This window comes from Salvelinus alpinus, chromosome 32 (assembly GCF_045679555.1).
Source record: "Salvelinus alpinus chromosome 32, SLU_Salpinus.1, whole genome shotgun sequence".
Classification (NCBI taxonomy): Eukaryota; Metazoa; Chordata; class Actinopteri; order Salmoniformes; family Salmonidae; genus Salvelinus; species Salvelinus alpinus.
The window spans coordinates 7,608,904-7,626,881 of NC_092117.1; the positions used below are offsets into that span (position 1 = coordinate 7,608,904).

Here is a 17,978-nt window from a genome sequence, read left to right on the forward strand (position 1 = left end):
CATTTATAGCATGTAAAGCAAAGTGCCTGCTCCACTGCTCATTCATTGCTAGAGCTGTCTGGGCTGCATTGTTAGCTCCCCATTCATGCTGCACAGAAATTAACACAATTGAATAATTGCAGCACAGCATGTAGAAATGTTTCAACTTCATTACGGTTCGCAAAACAATGTCCTTACAGGCTAGAAGACTTTTACAATGCAAGACGATATTTACTAGCTTACAGGTGAATTCACTACCCTAGTACTTTATGATAATATGCAAACCATAATGCAAAATGATGATTTCAAAGCGGATTGTCACAAAAAACGTTATTAACTCACTTAGTCTCCCTCGCCACCAAAAACTCAATTGAAACTCGAAATTCAATTCGTCATCTCCCTCACCTCCCGTTTGGTTTCAAATAGACTCCGTAGAAACTGGGTCCCGAAGTCCTGACGGGCCATCCCCAAGTGGTGAAAGTAGGCAACAACACCTCTGCCATATTGATACTTAACACAGGGACAGCACAGAGGTGCATTCTCAACCCCCTCCTGTACTCCGTGTTCACCCATGACTGCACGGCCACGCACGTCTCCAACTCAATCACCAACAGGACCTAAAATGAACACCCTGCCACCTGCCAAATACGGGTAGATTTGGTCAGGGCTCCACAGTGGGAGCATTTCACCCGCATTTGTGAATAAAAAAGAATCAAGTATGATCACATTTACAAGTCAAAAGCTTGGACACACCTACTCATTCCAGAGTTTTTAATTTGTACTATTTTCTACAATGTAGAATATGCACAGTGCTGTTAATGACTTCAAGATCAACTCCCGAGATTAGGCTGGCAATACTATAGTGGCTATAAGAACATCCAATAGTCAAAGGTATATGAAATACAAATGGTATAGAGAGAAATACTCAACGCGTCATAATTCCTATAATAACTACAACCTAAAACTTGGGAATATTGAAGACTCATGTTAAAAGGAACCACCAGCATTCACATGGTCTCATGTTCTGAGCATGGAACTTAAAGTTAGCTTTTTTTACATGGCACATATTGCACTTTCACTTTTCTCCAACACTGTGTTTCTGCATTATTTTAACCAAATTGAACATGTTTCATTATTTATTTGAGACTAAATTGAGTTTATGTATTATATTAAATTAAAATAAGTGTTCATTGTTCATTCAGTATTGTTGTAACTGTCATTATTACAAATATTTATTTAAATAGGCCGATTAATCGGTATCAGCTTTTTTGGGTCCTCCAATAATCGGTATCGGCGTTGAAAAATCATAAATCGGTCGACCTCTACACCGTAGTGTGCGCACTGCCACTGCTAAATTATTGCCGCCACTCCAAAAAGGATATTTGTTTAGACGTTACACAGAGCAAGCAGTGGTGCGAATGAAAGCCACAACTTGCTCCACATCGTCTCCCTACAGTGCAGTGGTGTGCATCAGAGCTGGTAGCCCATAGAACGGTGTCACATCAAAACGGGTGTTATAGTAAGATACGGTATACCGCCCAGCCCTACAATCAATCAGTTCTTTGTCGTGGATGATGTTGCTTTCGCCGACTGGTTGAGCACCTCGAGCCCTGGTACACACTACCAAGTAGGAGATGTTTTTGTTGTTGCCCTTACCAGAGTTACACAGTATTGTTGAAACACACATCCCTGAGCGATTAGCTTCACGACTGACATTTGGACCATGAGCATGCGGAGTCTGACAGCACAGTGGGTCGACCAGGATTCATACTGAGGAAAGCAGGATTGCATGCACAAGAATGTGCTGGTTCTCATACCGCTGCTGCCATTTCAATAGCATTTGAGAACATGTTTGAAACCTGGAAACATGAACACACTAGCTAGCTCCATTTGAACAACAAACTAGAGAAATAAGCTCATCAACGGAGTCTGCAGCAGACGTGATACCCTCTGTCATGGCATTGAAACGCCTGCTCAACAAAACTGCCGACACAGACTGCGGGGTTAAAACTTGCTAAAGTACTCGAGGCTGTGAACAAGCGATTCGGTGGAATTCTCTCAGCCTCTTTACTGTGTCGCCACCATGCTCGATGCTAGGTACAAGGACCACTACTTTGATGCAGACAAGAAACAGGGTTTACATGCGATGTTAGACACAGCTAGACGAGATGGAAACAGACAGTGACAGTGCGCACCAAGGAAGAGAGGCCACGGACAGACAGAGCTGAAACTTCACTGCTTGACATGCATGATGAAATCCTGGTTGAGACTGAACAAATGAACAACGAAACAGCACAGCAAGCAGGTGAAATAAATAGGTTTTGATTAGGTTTTACTGGTAATTGGATGTAAATGCCAACAAAATAACTTTTCGGTCAGTGTGTGTGTGTCAACTATTTTACTGTACTAGAATGCTTAAAAGGCCGCTAAAATGTTAAATATCGGTATCGTTTTTTTTGGCACTGAAAATATTGGATATTGGTATAGGCCAAAAAGTCATATCGGTGCACCCCTACATGAAATGTTTCTACAACTTGATTCAATTGATTAGCATGATTTGGAAAGGCACACACCTGTCTATATAAAAGGTCCCACAGTTGGCAGTGCATGTCAGTGCAAAAACCAAGCCATGAGATTGAAGGAATTGCCCGTAGAGCTCCGAGACAGGATTGCGTCGAGGCACAGATCTGGGGAAGGGTACGACAATTTCTGCAGCCTCGAAGGTCCCCAAGAACACAGTGGACTCCATCCTTCTTAAATGGAAGAAGTTTGGAACCATCCCGACTCTTCCTAGAGCTGGCAGGCCAGCCAAACTGAGCAATCGGGGGAGAAGGGCCTTGGTCAGGGAGGTGACCAAGAACCTGATAGTCACTCTGACAGAGCTCCAGAGTTCCTCTGTGGAGATGGGAGAACCTTCCAGAAGGAAAGACAACCATCTCTGCAGCACTCCACCAATCAGACCTTTATGGTAGAGTGGCCAGACGGAAGCCACTCCTCAGTAAAAAGGCACATGACAGCCTGCTTCGAGTTTGCCAAAAAGGCATGTAGAGGACTCAGGTCTGATTAAACCAAGATTGAACTCTTTGGCCTGAATGCCAAGCGTCACATGTGGAGGAAACATGGCACCATCCATATGGTGAAACATGGTGGTGGCAGCATCATGCTGTGGGGATGTTTTTCAGTGGCAAGGACACTGGTCAGGATCGAGGGAAACATGAACGGAGTAAAGTACAGAGAGGTCCTTGATGAAGTCCTGAGAGCTCTGGAGCAGGTTAACAGACTGTGGCGAAGGTTCACCTTCCAACAGGACAATGACCCTAAGCACACAGCAAAGACAACGAAGGAGTGGCTCCGGGACAATTCTCTGAATGTCCCTGAGTGGCCCAGCCAGAGCCCGGACTTGAACCCAATCAAACATCTCTGGAGAGACCGGATAATAGCTGTACAGCAACGCTTCACATCCAACATGACAGAGCTTGAGAGAATCTGCAGATAAGAATGTGATAAACTCCCCAAATACAGGTGTGCCAAGCTTGTAGCGTCATACCTAAGAAGAGACTCAAGGCTGTAATCGCTGCCAAAGGTGCTTCAACAAAGTACTGAGTAAAAGGTCTGAATACTTATGTAAATATGATACAGTTTTTACCTTGTCATTATGGGGTCTAGTGGGTAGATTGACGGGGAAAAAAACTATTTATCCATTTTAGAAAAAGGGTGTAACGTAACAAAATGTGGAAGACAAGAGGTCTGAATACTTTCCTGAATGCAATGTAGACACCGAAACACATTTTACTGTAATAGAGAAGTTAACCTTTCTAAGTCTCAACTGCTCAAATTGTACACACAGCAATGTTCTTTGAGTATCAAAGAACATTGATTCTGGAAAATGAATGCTCAATTTGTCGCAAGTGGCATCGCAGTACCGCAACCAGCATTTTAGCCAAAGACTGATATACTAGCTGTATAGTCAAATCAAATTGTATTTGTCACATGCTCAGAATACAACAGGTGTAGACCTTACAGTGAAATGCTTACTGACAAGCCCTTAACCAACAATGCTTTAAGAAGTTAAGAAAAACGTGTTAAGTGAAAAAGATAAGTAAAAATAAATAAGAGTAACAAATAATTTAACAGCAGCATTAAAATAACAATAGCGAGGGTACCAGTACAGAGTCAATGTGCGGGGGCACCGGTTAGTTGAGGTAATATGTACATGTCGGTAGAGTTACCATGCATAGATAATAAACAAAGAGTAGCAGCAGCGTAAATAAGGTGCTTGGGTAGCCCTTTGATTAGCTGTTCAGGAGTCTTATGGCTTGGGGTTAGAAGCTGTTGAGAAGCCTTTGGACTTAGACTTGGTGCGCCGGTACAGCTTGCCATGCGTTAGCAGAGAGAACAGTCGATGACTAGGGTGGCTGGGGTCTTTGACAATTTTTAGGGCCTTCCTCTGACACCGCCTGGTATAAAGGTCCTGGATGGTGGAAAGTGTGGCCCCTGTGATGTACTGGGCCGTTCACACTACCCTCTGTAGCGCCTTGCGGTCGGAGGCCGAGCAGTTGCCATACCAGGCAGTGATGCAACCAGTCAGGATGCTCTCGATGGTGCGGCTGTAGAACCTTTTGAGGATCTGAGGACAAATGCCAAATATTTTCAGTGTCTTGAGGGGGCTTGTCGTGCCCTCTTTACGGCTGTCTTGGTGTGCTTGGACCATGATAGTTTGTTGGTGATGTGGACGCCAAGGAACTTGAAGCTCTCAACCTGCTCCGCTACAGCCCCGTCGATGAGAATGGGGGCGTGCTCGGTCCTCCTTTTCCTGTAGTCCACAATCATCGCCTTTGTCTTGATCACGTCGAGGGAGAGGTTGTTGTCCTGGCACCACGGTCAGGTCTCTGACCTCCTCCCTATAGGCCGTCTCATCGTTGTTGGTGATCAGGCCTACCACTGTTGTGTCTAGAGGTCGACTGATTATGATTTTTCAACGCCGATACCGATTATTGGAGGACCCAAAAAAGGGTTGATTTTTTAAAACGGCCATAAAAAATATATATAATATAAATAATAATGACAATTACAACAATACTGAATTAACACTTATTTTAACTTGATATAATACGTAAATTAAATCAATTTAGTCTCAAATAAATAATGAAACATGTTCAATTTGGTTTAAATAATGCAAAATCAGTGTTGGAGAAGTAAAAGAGCAATATGTGCCATGTAAAAAAGCTAACATTTAAGTTCCTTGCTCAGAACATGAGAAAATATGAAAGCTGGTGGTTCCTTTTAACATGAGTCTTCAATATTCCCAGTTAAGAGGTTTTAGTTATTATAGGACTATTTCTCTCTAAACCATTTGTATTTCATATACGCAAGAAAGTGATGTTTGAATGTATGCTCACTAGCCTGCTGCTGCCTACCACAGCTCAGTCAGACTGCTCTATCAAATCATAGACTTAATTATAATACAATGAACACACAGAAATACGAGCCTTTGGTCATTAATATGGTCAAATCCAGAAACTATCAAACATTTATTCTTTCAGTGAAATACGGAACCGTTCCGTATTTTATCGAATGGGTGGCAACCATAAGTCTAAATATTGCTGTTACATTGCACAACCTTTAATGTTATGTCAAAATTATGTAAAATTCTGGCAAATTAATTAGGAAGAAATGGTCTTCACACAGTTCGCAACGAGCCAGGCGGCCCAAACTGCTGCATATACCCCGACTCTGCTTGCACTGAACGCAAGAGAAGCGACACAATTTCACCTGGTTAATATTGCCTGCTAACATTAATTTATTTAAACTAAATATGCAGGTTAAAAAAAATATACTTGTGTATTGATTTTAAGAAAGGCATTGATGTTATGGTTAGGTTCATTGGTGCAACGACAGTGCTTTTTTTGCGAATGCGCTTTTGTTAAATCATCACCCGTTTGGCGAAGTAGACTGTGATTCAATGATAAATTAACAGAAACCGCATTGATTATATGCAACGCAGGACAAGCTAGTTAGACTAGTAATATCATCAACTGTGTGTAGTTAACTAGTGACTATGTTAAGATTGATTGTTTTTTATAAGATAAGTTTAATGCTAGCTGGCAACTTTCCTTGGCTCCTTGCTTCACTCATGTAACAGGTGGTCAGCCTGCCATGAAGTCTCCTCGTGGATTGCAATGTAATCGGCCATAATCAGCATCCAAAAATGCAGATTACCGATTGTTATGAAAACTTGAAATCGGCCCTAAATAATCGGCCATGCCGATTAATGGGTCAACCTCTAGTTCTGTCATCAGGAAACTTAATGGTGGTGTTGGAGTCGTGCAGTCCTGAGTAAACAGGGAGTACAGGAGGGGACTGAGCACACACCCCTGAGGGGCCTCCGCATTGAGGATCAACGTGGCGGATGTGTTGATATCTACCCTTACCACCTGGGGGCAGCCTGTCAGGAAGTCCAGGATCTAGTTGCAGAGGGAGGTGTTTAGTCCCAGGGTCCTTAAGCTTTGTGATGAGCTTTGTGGGCACAATGGTGTTGAACGCTGAGCTGTAGTCAATGAATAGCATTCTCACATAGGTGTTCCTTTTGTCCAGGTGGGAAAGCACAGTGTGGAGTGCAATAGAGACTGCATCATCTGTGGATCTGTTGGGAAGGTATGCATATTGGAGTGGGTCTAGGGTTTCTGGGATAATGGTGTTGATGTGAGCCACGACGAGCCTTTCAAAGCACTTCATGGCTACAGACGTGAGTGCTACGGGTTGGTAGTCATAAAAGCAGGCTACCTTAGTGTTCTTGGGCACAGGGACTATGGTGGTCTGCTTGAAACATGTTGGTATTACAGACTCAGTCAGGTAAAGGTTGTAAATGTCAGTAAAGTCACTTGCCAGTTGGACAGCGCATGCATTGAGTACACGTCCTGCTAATCTGTCTGGCCTTGCGGCCTTGTGAGTAAGACCTCTAAACAGGTCAACATTCACATCAGCTACGAAGAGTGTGATCACGCAGTCGTCCGGGACAGCTGATGCTCTCATGCATGCTTCAGTGTTACTCGCCTCGAAGCAAGCATAGAAGTAATTACAAAGTGGAAAGGCTAGCATACTGTTCAAACAGTTGGTGACGGACAGAAGGGTGTGTTCATAACAATTCCACTGTTCTGCTTTGTTACCTAGCAAATAGATCCAAGTTGGATAAACTTTAAATAAAAAGACTCTGGCTACTCACTAGCAAGTGGGCTTGTGCTTGAGAGATTGTTCATGAGACCTGTGTTAATTTTCTATCATGCCCGCTACAAATAGTGAATGTGCATTATGCATGGTTCTAATTAAATTTGTAACAAAAAGCTAATTTTCATAGACCGACTTGAAAGCCAGATCAGTAATTACTGCAACAACAAAAAAATGCAGGTTAAACTTTTTTATAAAATAATTACATTATTAGTGAGTCTTATGGTTGTGGAAGGCTTATACTGTATTTAGCCTAGGTATAAGTTAACAAGAACTGAATTCATTAGATTATTGCTGACTTTTTGAAATAGTGTATTTCACCTTTAATTGTACAAAGATTAGAGAAATAACACCCCAAAAATCTAGATATCGTAAATATTCAGCCATAAATAAAAAATAAAAAATGTAGATATGATTTTCAGGCTGTATCGCCCAGCCCTAGTCTAACATGGCTGATCAAAATCCCATAATACCACCATGTATAATTAAACCTGCCTGGTACTAGGCTTGAATAATGGATGGCAAATCTTTGGCCATCGGTCATAATCCTCCAGCCCAGGGTGTGCTCTGTTACCAGGCTGCAGGGGGGGCCTGTCTCGGTCGCTTGCTCAGGTAACTAGGTAAGTACCTGGCTGATTTTCCATCCTCCAGGGGTGAACAAAACATGAGGGAGAGCTCAGTGGAGCCTAGGGGTCGGGTGCGTGGGCCTGCAGAGGAACAGGGGCCACGTGGCGAAACAGAGTCTGACCTTAACCCTCCTTCCTCTGCTCTACCATCCTCATATTAACCTCATCCATCCTCCCACTATGACTCTTTCCACTCATTTCCTCTCCACAATGTGAAACGACACACTGCTGGGTTGTCCACAACCTGCTGCACTACAAGTCCTCTTGTATTACCTGTAACTACGGTTACAGTACGGTTAGCTACGGTGGATATAATGGGTCAAATGCCTGTTTGTAGCTGGGTTCCCACCCTAAAATCAGGGGAGGTCAAAAAATAGCCCACCCCAGGGGAGGTTATTCCTAATCCAGATTCACAGAGCATCCAGTCACAGAGTAGCCATTTTCGGTTATAAAATCTACCTAGCTTTTGACGCCATGAGCATATCGTTGTGACTGGCCGGGGGAAAGAGATTAGTAGAACCTGAGCTGAGAGGCAGCAGAGAGAGACAGAGGGATGAAACAGGAGGACGGGAAGCTGATTGGAAGGGTAGACAGATGTCTCCACAGGAGCACAGCCGTGGGGAACAAAGGCGAGCGTGGGTGCTCCCCCAGATACACTGGCTCCAGTTCCCGTAATGCTGCCCCTCCACATGACAAGCCACAACTGGCGAAATGCTATCCTCGTCACAAAACCCGAACCCCTGGCTCGCTTTCGCCTCGCTTAGCAAATAACACAAACAGTCCTACAAACATTAGAACATACGACAAGACAAACACTACAAAACAGTCCCAATGCCCAATTTTACAGCCTAAACATTCAAACAAAACAATGGCACTGACCAAAAGCTCCAGTCAGGTCTCAACTCAAAAGAAATTAGGCCTGCGAACCAATAACCAACAAAGGCTTGAAACAAGAGACTGGTTTGAATTAGACCACACTTGTCAAATAATGTCATCGCTGCTTTTTCATTGTATATGTCCATTAATCTGTGCGTCAATCTAAGTAACATAAATTAAAAATCCCCATACAAATCTGTCAATTTAAGATAGAGATATAATTTTGCATAGGCTCAATCCACAGCATCGATCATCCGCATCTGCGTTGGAAGGTGGCCCAGTTAGGTGTTTGTCAGACCATGAGACAAAAGTCTGTATCGTCCGACCGTTTTGCTCTACGACACCCACGAGACTCTTCTGTAGTTGGTACTGCAGATGTCAGTCTCGCAAAAAGACGCATTCTTGTGTTCTAACTACCCGCTATTCTAAGTGCTCTGAACAAATTAAGGGAATTGTTCACAAACATTGGCACATTCTAAAATCCGATGATAGTCTCGGTAATGTGTTTTCTGACCATCCCTTGGTCGTATTCTCCCCGGGCAGAAATCTCAGAGACCAATTGGTACACTCTGATTTACCACCCCAAGATATTCCTGAACAACCTCTATTTGCGCCCCTACTGGATGGAAATTATAAGTGTAATGGCTGTGCTCAATGCAATGGCACTTATAAATGTAGATCCTTCAAACACCCACAAACAGGGAAACAGATCCCAATCAAAGGTTGTTATGGGATTTTTATGAATAATGACTAAATAATGTATACATTTAACTATAACTAACAGAATTATACTCTGTCTGATGAAGAATGTTTGTCCATAAGAAAGAGGGACTGTTAGTAGGCAAGGAACTGTGGCAGACAACTTGTGACCACTGTGAAACTGATAACAGGGATGGAAGTCTCCCCACCCAGGGACGGGAGAGACCTTGGGCTTGTAGTAGATTGTATAACAGATGGCAATGTATGAGAAGAAGAATTGTGAACTATGTTGCCATTGTATCTGAGAGGAGGAGGGACGTTTATGACGAAATGTGAGGTATATAGACCAATGTACCGGAAATGATAAGCAGAGCTCTCTAAATAAACATTCCTGACAATTGTAGCTGGGCCTCCGCCTGATTCATTTCAACCAGTTTCTTACAAATTCTGGGTTTCAGGCTGAGTAATTAATTCAATTGGGTATTATGAACAACTGAGAACAAAATTATTGTAACAATTGGTCCTTCGAGCCGGATCTCAATATCTGCCTCTGTCGTCCCAGGGAACTGCTGAAAACCGTGCACGGGCGGATCTAAGATCCGTAAGACAAAGACCTGACCTCTGAGTTGAGGGTTAATTTCAGGCCAGTGGCGAACTGGTACACGACAGAGCTGGTGACGAGATCCAACATACATTGCTTTTCCCAGTCTACAAGAGAAGGTTAGTAATCTTTATTTACGAATTTTGGGGAATTGACATTGACTGCATTTAGATAAATATTTATTTTGATTCTTGTATGGTTTGGATATTGATCTTTGGAATTCTAGAAGTAGGCATTCTTACCTGGTGACCTATCTTTAGAATTTTGTGTAGAGAAAAGTTTTAAAGGGAATGAAGTATCTATACAATTGGAAGATAGGAATCGGGTGTAGAGCCACCTAGGAGAGAAGAAGTCCTCAGCGACTTAGGTCCGAAACGACTTAGGGTATCTGAAGTACCAGAGTAAACTAGCTAATATTCAAAACCTGATTCAGGGTATATTGGTGGTTCTGTGATAGAAACCTAATATAGCGGTGTGAGATACGAGATATTAACGTCAAAAGTCCCAAGGAACAAAGAGGCCGTTAACTAGGGCTTACGACCCTTGGAAAATAGCTTATAATTGTACACGGGTGAGATCTAATGTCCAATCGAAAGACACCTCTATAGATAAAGTTTCCAGAAAGAAGAAACATATAATACAGTGCATACACATAATGGGAAAAGAGACCATAGTTTTAAGAAGAGATATACATAGATTGTGAGCATATAAAGCACACACATAGATCACAAAAGTAGATACATAAGAGATATGATAGAAACCTAATATAGCGGTGTGAGATACGAGATATTAACGTCAAACGTCCCAAGGAACAAATATGCCGTTAACTAGGGCTTACGACCCTTGGAAAATAGCTTATAAATTGTAAACGGGTGAGATCTAATGTCCAATCGAAAGACACCTCTATAGATAAAGTTTCCAGAAAGAAGAAACACCTACAGGAACCCATTCTAGAAGTATATAGAGTGAGGACACATAGAGATGTAGAAAGAGCGGTGGAAGGAATGATATATCCGAATACAGGCATGGAAGAATTTAGGAGATTTAGAAAGTTTAGTGGCGAGCTTTAAGTTGAATAAGAAAAAGTTGAGAGGAGCAGAATACTTGATGGCTACTCCAGGTGAGATAGCAGAGAGAAACAATGACAAAAAGGGATGGAAACCTTCCAGCAAGGGAGGAAAGGGGACAGATAGAAATAATGATAAATGTTATAATTGTAGCCAGAGCGGGCACTTTGCCAGGGATTGTGAGGCACAGTGTAAATATTGTAACAAAACAGGACATAATAACCGAGAGTGTCTAACCAAGAAGGATAGAAAAGGTTTTAATTGCGATGAGACAGGACATGGAGCCTTACACTCCCGGGCGACCTGTAAACATTATGACCGAGTAAAAAAAAAAAGTCAAGAGAGGAAAGGGAGAGAGAGAGTAAGGAGAATCATCGTTGGAGAAACGCTTGGACCTTAAAATTAGGGCAAGTTTCTGGGAATTGTCTCGGTAGAACGTGACTGATTTTACGACTAATTATAAATAGGGTTATTCGCGAGGAGTTGTCGTCATGTCAATAGTGTTGGTGGTGCAGCGTTAGAACTCTTGCCTACAACGCGGGAGACTCGGGTTCGCATCTAAGACTATGCACCAACAGACTAAAATTCATTCGGATTGTAAATCAAATATTGATATGTTTTGCCTGGAAAAGATATGGTCGCTAGTGTTTGGATAGGATATAAATTGAACGTTTGAATAGCTTGTTTAGGTTAAATTGAAAGACTCATCCATTCTAAATAATAGCGAGTCGATTTCGATGGAATAAGGTGTCTTGCCTAAATGGTCCGCTGGAATAACGTATTGGGAATGGAATCGTATTTAAATACGACTGAATCATAGAAGAGACAGTTGCCTAAATCCAATGAATTCTAAAATATAAAACGGAGAAATAATTACGATAGAGTTGTGTCCATCGAAATGTTTTTATTCTTATGGATTGACTGACATACGTTATAAACTTAGCGAAGTACCTGGTACTTTTACATTTTGGAGTAGAGAGAGTTGGAACGTTTGGTTTTACTTTACGATACTTTACGATAGAACTAAAGCAGAACTCAGTTTGAGTAGGGGGTATATTTTTGCCTAGAGGCAGGAATAAGAGAGTTGGTTGCAGTGTTGCCGACTAATTTTCAGGGTAAGTGCTGGAGGCAGGTTGAGTTGTTGCTAAATGACGTTGTGATATCATTGCGTGATAACGTAAAACTGTGCCATTACGTAGAATACACAATAACGGTACTCAAATTGATTTGATAGTTGTTCAGGGACAGACTCCCACTCTTTTCTGTACTTCTGGCAGTACAATTTTGATTGGGAGATGTTGATTGATGTTGTAAGTTCTGTTCAAGATCAAACATTCGTGACCAACGATATTAATTGGGTTTGGCTTGTCGAACCCGTAGAACTGCTGCTACAATGTCTGATCCCATCAACATCTGCATGCAGCAGCATCAAGCTCAGCACCAGGAACTAGTGTAAGTCACCTTTGCTAAATATTTCCATGACTCCATCATGAGCAACTAAATATACTGGAGCTTGGTCCGTGTCCTCCTGTCATAGTTGGTGTGTTTATCACTTCTAATGTAGTTCTCTATATTATGGAGGCTTAGTTGATCGTTTATACAAAGCTAGAAGTCTAAATTGGAGGGGATGGTGTTGGTAACTGACTGGTATGTTAAGGGGGGGGGGGGTATTGTGTGTGAAGGTTAGTATGCATGATCTCTTGACACGAGGGGGATGGGTAGATATAGTACCTTGTGTGTCTTGATGGAGACAAAGTAGTCAAACGTGGCTAATCCCTGACTAGTTAGTGTTTGTCCTACAGACTAATCGTGCCGCTTCTGACCTTGACACCAGCTTTACTAGTACAGATTCCTATAGACCCAATGGATGAAAGCTTTCAGCAGGGAACAAGCTTAACATCAGACTCAGAAGAGGAAAAGACAGCACAGGGCTGGCAAAAGCCAAAGTGCAGAGTCTATGAGTCCAAGGTCATGGAGTATTGCCAGACCGGCTGCTATTGCCCAACACAAGATGAGGTTCACCAGCTGAAGAACATTCAGGACCCTGCCTGTAACATTCATACAACATCTATATTTAGAAGTAATGTGGTATATTGCTCAATAAAAACATTTGTGACCTTGGCCTTTTAACCAAAATATCAGACGAGACTAAATGTTCAGCTGCACCTTTAAGGGCGGGAGGTTACTGTGGTAACGGGGCCATTCAAGTCATGTCACGTGTCTGTGTGTGAGATTTGGGATGTGACTAGTAGTGGACAGCATTTAATCACTCCAAGCCCAACACTCCTTGCCAGGGCTGAAAGAATGTTGCTACTGCGACACAGCAACCTAAGCACTATTGGACAATTGTGTTCGTGTACAACCAGCAGGAAAATAACAAGAACGCAGCAACAACTCCCATGATTTAAGTTAACCTACAACCATTTTTTTCGCACCATTTCTCAATATAGGGTAAAGGGGGAGTGAAAAGGCACACTTGATTGAGAGATGGGGTGCACGATGGAGTGATTCACAGTCCGGTACAAAGACGAGGGTGATGGTACGATTAGTTTTACCTCATCTCACAAGTCATGCTTCTGTTTTTTAAGAAGGGCCAGAGCCACTCACACAAAGGCTCCTTTCACTCAGCGGCGGTCACGTGACTGTGGGAAAACTGGAGGTTCCGCAGCACAAAGGCAGGCGACCGGATCCTGGCCCACAAAAGGTCTTCAATGAAGGTTAAGGTCCGGGGGCAACCGCATGTCTGACAGCCTTAGTGCCTCCACCCCATAACAAATAGACTCAGTCTGCATCTAATACATTCTACACACAAAACATGCTTGGGCTACCTCTACTCCACAACAAACAAGTAACATCTAGCCTAGACCTACCTCAACTCCAAACAAATCCTTAGGTTGGGCCTACTCCAATCTGACAAATCAAAACACTTGTCTTCTACTACTAACCTAACTCCATAACAACATTGTGTAGCCTACCTCTACTCAATCAAGCGCATACTCCATGACCCTTGTGTATTGTTGCCACCTGCATCGAACAGCAGGGAAAGTGTCAGGCTGGGACTTGCCATTTGGCATCTGTTTCCAGTCAGACTGGCCCAAGTTACACTGTGAATCCGCAGGAGTCTATATTTTACTGTTTGGCTTAGAGGTCGTACCCAGTTAACCCAAACCTATGAGTATGCCTTCAATGCTCGCTCCCCAGGGAAAGCCACAAGACTAGCCACAGCTCATATTTCACGACTCTCCCCCCCAAATCTCATTGTTCCAAACTCAAACAGGAGTCACAACAACCAAAAGCAAAGACTTTAGAACATTCTTAAAGTAGTGGGTCGCAACGTGTCAGAGTAAATGTATATAATTGATTACTCGAATTGATTTGGCCAAGTACAACTGCACTCACTGTTCAGTGCACTCTCTGCTTAGCAGTGGTCTCTGCTCAGTTTGGCAGCTGCGCAAGTGGGAGATTTGCTTCGCCGTTAACTGCAGAAAAAAAGTTCCTGGTTTTCTTGAAGATCACTCCGCGACCCACACACTGTAGCGCTGTCGTTCAGCAGCAGATGATGTGCTGTCAGCCACTGACTTGTCATTCCCACTCGCCAGCACTCACCACTGTCATCAATTGACTCAAGCTAGCCACAAGTTCTGACTGAGCGCCATTGTCATGAAACGCAAATTTAAAAAAACGCCCTCGGGACGGCAGGGTAGCCTAGTGGTTAGAGCGTTGGGCTAGTAACCGAAAGGTTGCAAGTTCGAATCCCCGAGCTGACAAGGTACAAATCTGCCGTTCTGCCCCTGAACAAGGCATTTAACCCACTGTTCCTAGGCCGTCATTGAAAATAAGAATGTGTTCTTAACTGACTTGCCTAGTTAAATAAAGGTTAAATAAATAAAAAATACAGCGATGAGTCTCTCTTGGTTTCATACAAACTTTGAGAAATAACGAGGGGCGCCCACAATGTGTTTTGTGCGGGGAAGTGCTTAGTAATGAGTTTCTCAAAACGAACAAATTAATAAAATGACACGTCCTGTCCAAACATCCACAGCATGAGGGTAAACACAGGGAGTTCCTTCAGAACAGGGAAGGATGCTTCAGGAAACAGTGCTTCGACAGTGGAAAAGTCAGTCAGCTAGCAAGGCATTGTTGTCATAAAGGAGTACTCTCTCATACTAGCAGATGTGAGTTTCTCTTTCAAACAATCCCCTGGCCTTGTACACAGCTAATAGCTACAGTAACGTTAGCCAAAGCAAGCTACTGATAACCGTAAGTAACAGTAAATACAGATGAAGACAAAATGATCAGGCCTACTGTACATCTTACTGAAGAAATTGTTGTAAACAGATCTAAATTACAACTATTGCTGTTGAAAAACAAGTATTTTTTTTATTCTGAACTAGAATACACTGATTGAAGTAAAATGCTTTTAGAGGCAAACACACACAGTTCTGGGTTGGTAATCTACAGCAGGAAGTGGTCTCCTGCCTGACTGAGAAAACAGTCGATGTTCTGATCCAGTCCGGCACCACATACCTATGCGAGTCACGATTCTTAACTCTGACATACTTTTAAAAAAAGTACAAAAACAGACTCAACGCTGAGCATGACCTCCATGTTGCACTGTCAAAACCTGAGTCCAGAATAGACATGCTTGTTGAAAACTTCAACCGGTGTGATTTGATCAGTTTATTCCAGTTCAGAATAAACAAATAGTTACTGTACTTTAAAACAGAGAATGGAGAAAATAAACATGAATAGCTAATTATATGGGTATTTCATTTCATTGTTATTTGTTTTTGTCAATATTGCATTTGTTTTAGGCATAAGGGTAATGAAATGTACCAATATTTACGCATAGTTTCATATTTTCATAAGCTTGGGTCCCATGAAAACACAGAATTTCTCATTTGGGCCCCATGCTGAAAAAGTTTAAAGAACCCCTGCTTCAGAATATCAAAATCACATTTTGCTGTCCAGTGTCTACAAGATATGAATTGTATGACATAATTACAGAAAAAAAAGATGGAAACGGAAAACGATAACGTAGTATGGCTAATGCCCAACCAAAATAAAAGGGTAGAGAATCATGGAGGTCGTGTGTGCGAGTGTCTCCCTCCTCCGTTCGTGAAACACTGCATTGCAGGGGGAACCAGCTGCTAGTGTCAGGCCCAGACAAGAACATGTGGAGCCGTGTGTTTGTCACTGATAGAGCAACAAACACAACCGCCTAAAACGAGGGGAACGTGACATACATCTTCCTGCCATCGGTTTCTTCAAACAAACTCAGGGTTAATGCCTCTGCTCTGAGCTTATGCCCCCAAAATATTTAGCATGGAATTTTAATTTGGGAGCACCAGTGCACCTCTGACTGCCATAGAGAATACACCGGCTGCAGATTCATGACTGTCATGCTTGCACCATTACTACAGAGAAAACACAGGGCTCTACACTGACTTTTATTTATTTATTATATATATAGATATTTTTTTACAAAGAGCATGTTAGGCGCACAATGAAAAATTAGATAAAGCCAGAATCCTTAATATTTCTAAATACAAAATGCCAGGTGGCACAGAAAAATATTTAGGCGCATATGCAAGTAAAACGGCCACACTGTAGAGCCCAGAAACAGCTTGTTTCGAGCCCAAACCGTCCAAATGTTGACCCATAACACCGGTGCAACGTGTTTTTCTTTCTATCGCAGATTGGCAGCACCGCATTTTATACGCATAAACCAACGTCGCGGCCCGTTCTAAAATGACTTGCGAGCCGCTAACCTTGATCAGGCATATTACACAGCATTAGCTAGCTAACTAACAACCTAGTAACCATAGATGATACGTATCATAATATTTGTGGTAACTTTACCAGTAGTACGCAAACACTTGGTAGCATAGAAAGGGAGATTCTTCAGGAGATGAGCCTGAAAAGTAGCGAGGGTTCATATAAGCCTAGACCCAATGTAGGTTAGGCTCAATCTTTAAAAAATATATATAATTCTGGTGCTTCTAAACCCTGTATTTTGTAATTGCTGGAAATTCTTAACATTCATTTCTCAAATATTTTTCTTTGTGTGCATTTATTTTTCTTCTTGAGAACAAGTGCTCCTTGTAACAAATGTCAGCGTAGAGCCCTGGCAAGGCAGCGGCATGCAGAGCTGTTACACATTTAGCAATCGCAGAGGCTTCCTTCCACTGCACAAAAGTTAGGCCTGTCATCTAAAAAAAATATATGTTTTCACATTCCAAAAGATCAAATGATGAAATGTGCCATGTCACATGCTTTAGCACAGGGCTACTAATTATTATATATATTTTTTTTAACGAAAAACAACTCACCCGTGCACTTCACTTGTTGTGCCCAAAGCAGTTAACGAATTTGCTTTATGGCATGCAAGCAGGGACATTCTGGCAAATACAGCCCACAGCGGAAAATAAAACGCTGGCAAGGTCAGGAGACAAACAACAGGCCTGCTCTACAACCGGAGCAAATCAATAACTCCCTCTGGATTACCACCACAATCCATAGTCACGGCATTCATCACAGGTCTCTAAATTTTAGATGAGCTTCGATTGCAAGGTTTAGCCTAAAACCTCTATGGAAAGTAATCTACGTTATAGGCCCTTTTTTTCAACTGAAGGAACGTTGATCAAAGACAACAACGGAGTATTGATTGGCATGTACTGTAGGCCTAAAGTAATACAACAACTTTGGCAATAAGTTTGTTTTCCAGTCAATGTGAAAACATTGGTAACACAAGGATAGGACATAGGCTAAGGTCTAAAAGGGGATTGCCTGAGATAAACAGCGTTAACACCGACAAACCATAGAACCTGAAGGTTATCAGAACCTCTAGGTTATTAGAACATGGTAACATTACTTGTCTTTGATGACGTGAATGAATGACATCCC

The 17,978-nt window shown here is 42.3% G+C and overlaps 1 protein-coding gene across 9 annotated transcripts in view; it reads right to left on the minus strand.

The window, feature by feature from the left end:
- Window positions 1–17,978, minus strand: part of LOC139562703 (E3 ubiquitin-protein ligase MARCHF5) — a 49,877-nt gene that overhangs the window by 27,771 nt on the left and 4,128 nt on the right. Inside the window, exon 1 of one of the 9 annotated variants that reach the window (XM_071380643.1) lies at window positions 17,405–17,487. The exons of the other annotated variants lie outside the window; for them this stretch is intronic. Coding sequence (XP_071236744.1) covers window positions 17,405–17,472 — 68 coding nt within the window. The 5' untranslated portion in view covers window positions 17,473–17,487. Of the gene's footprint in view, window positions 1–17,404; window positions 17,488–17,978 lie in introns of those variants that run through there. 9 annotated transcript variants of the gene reach the window in all.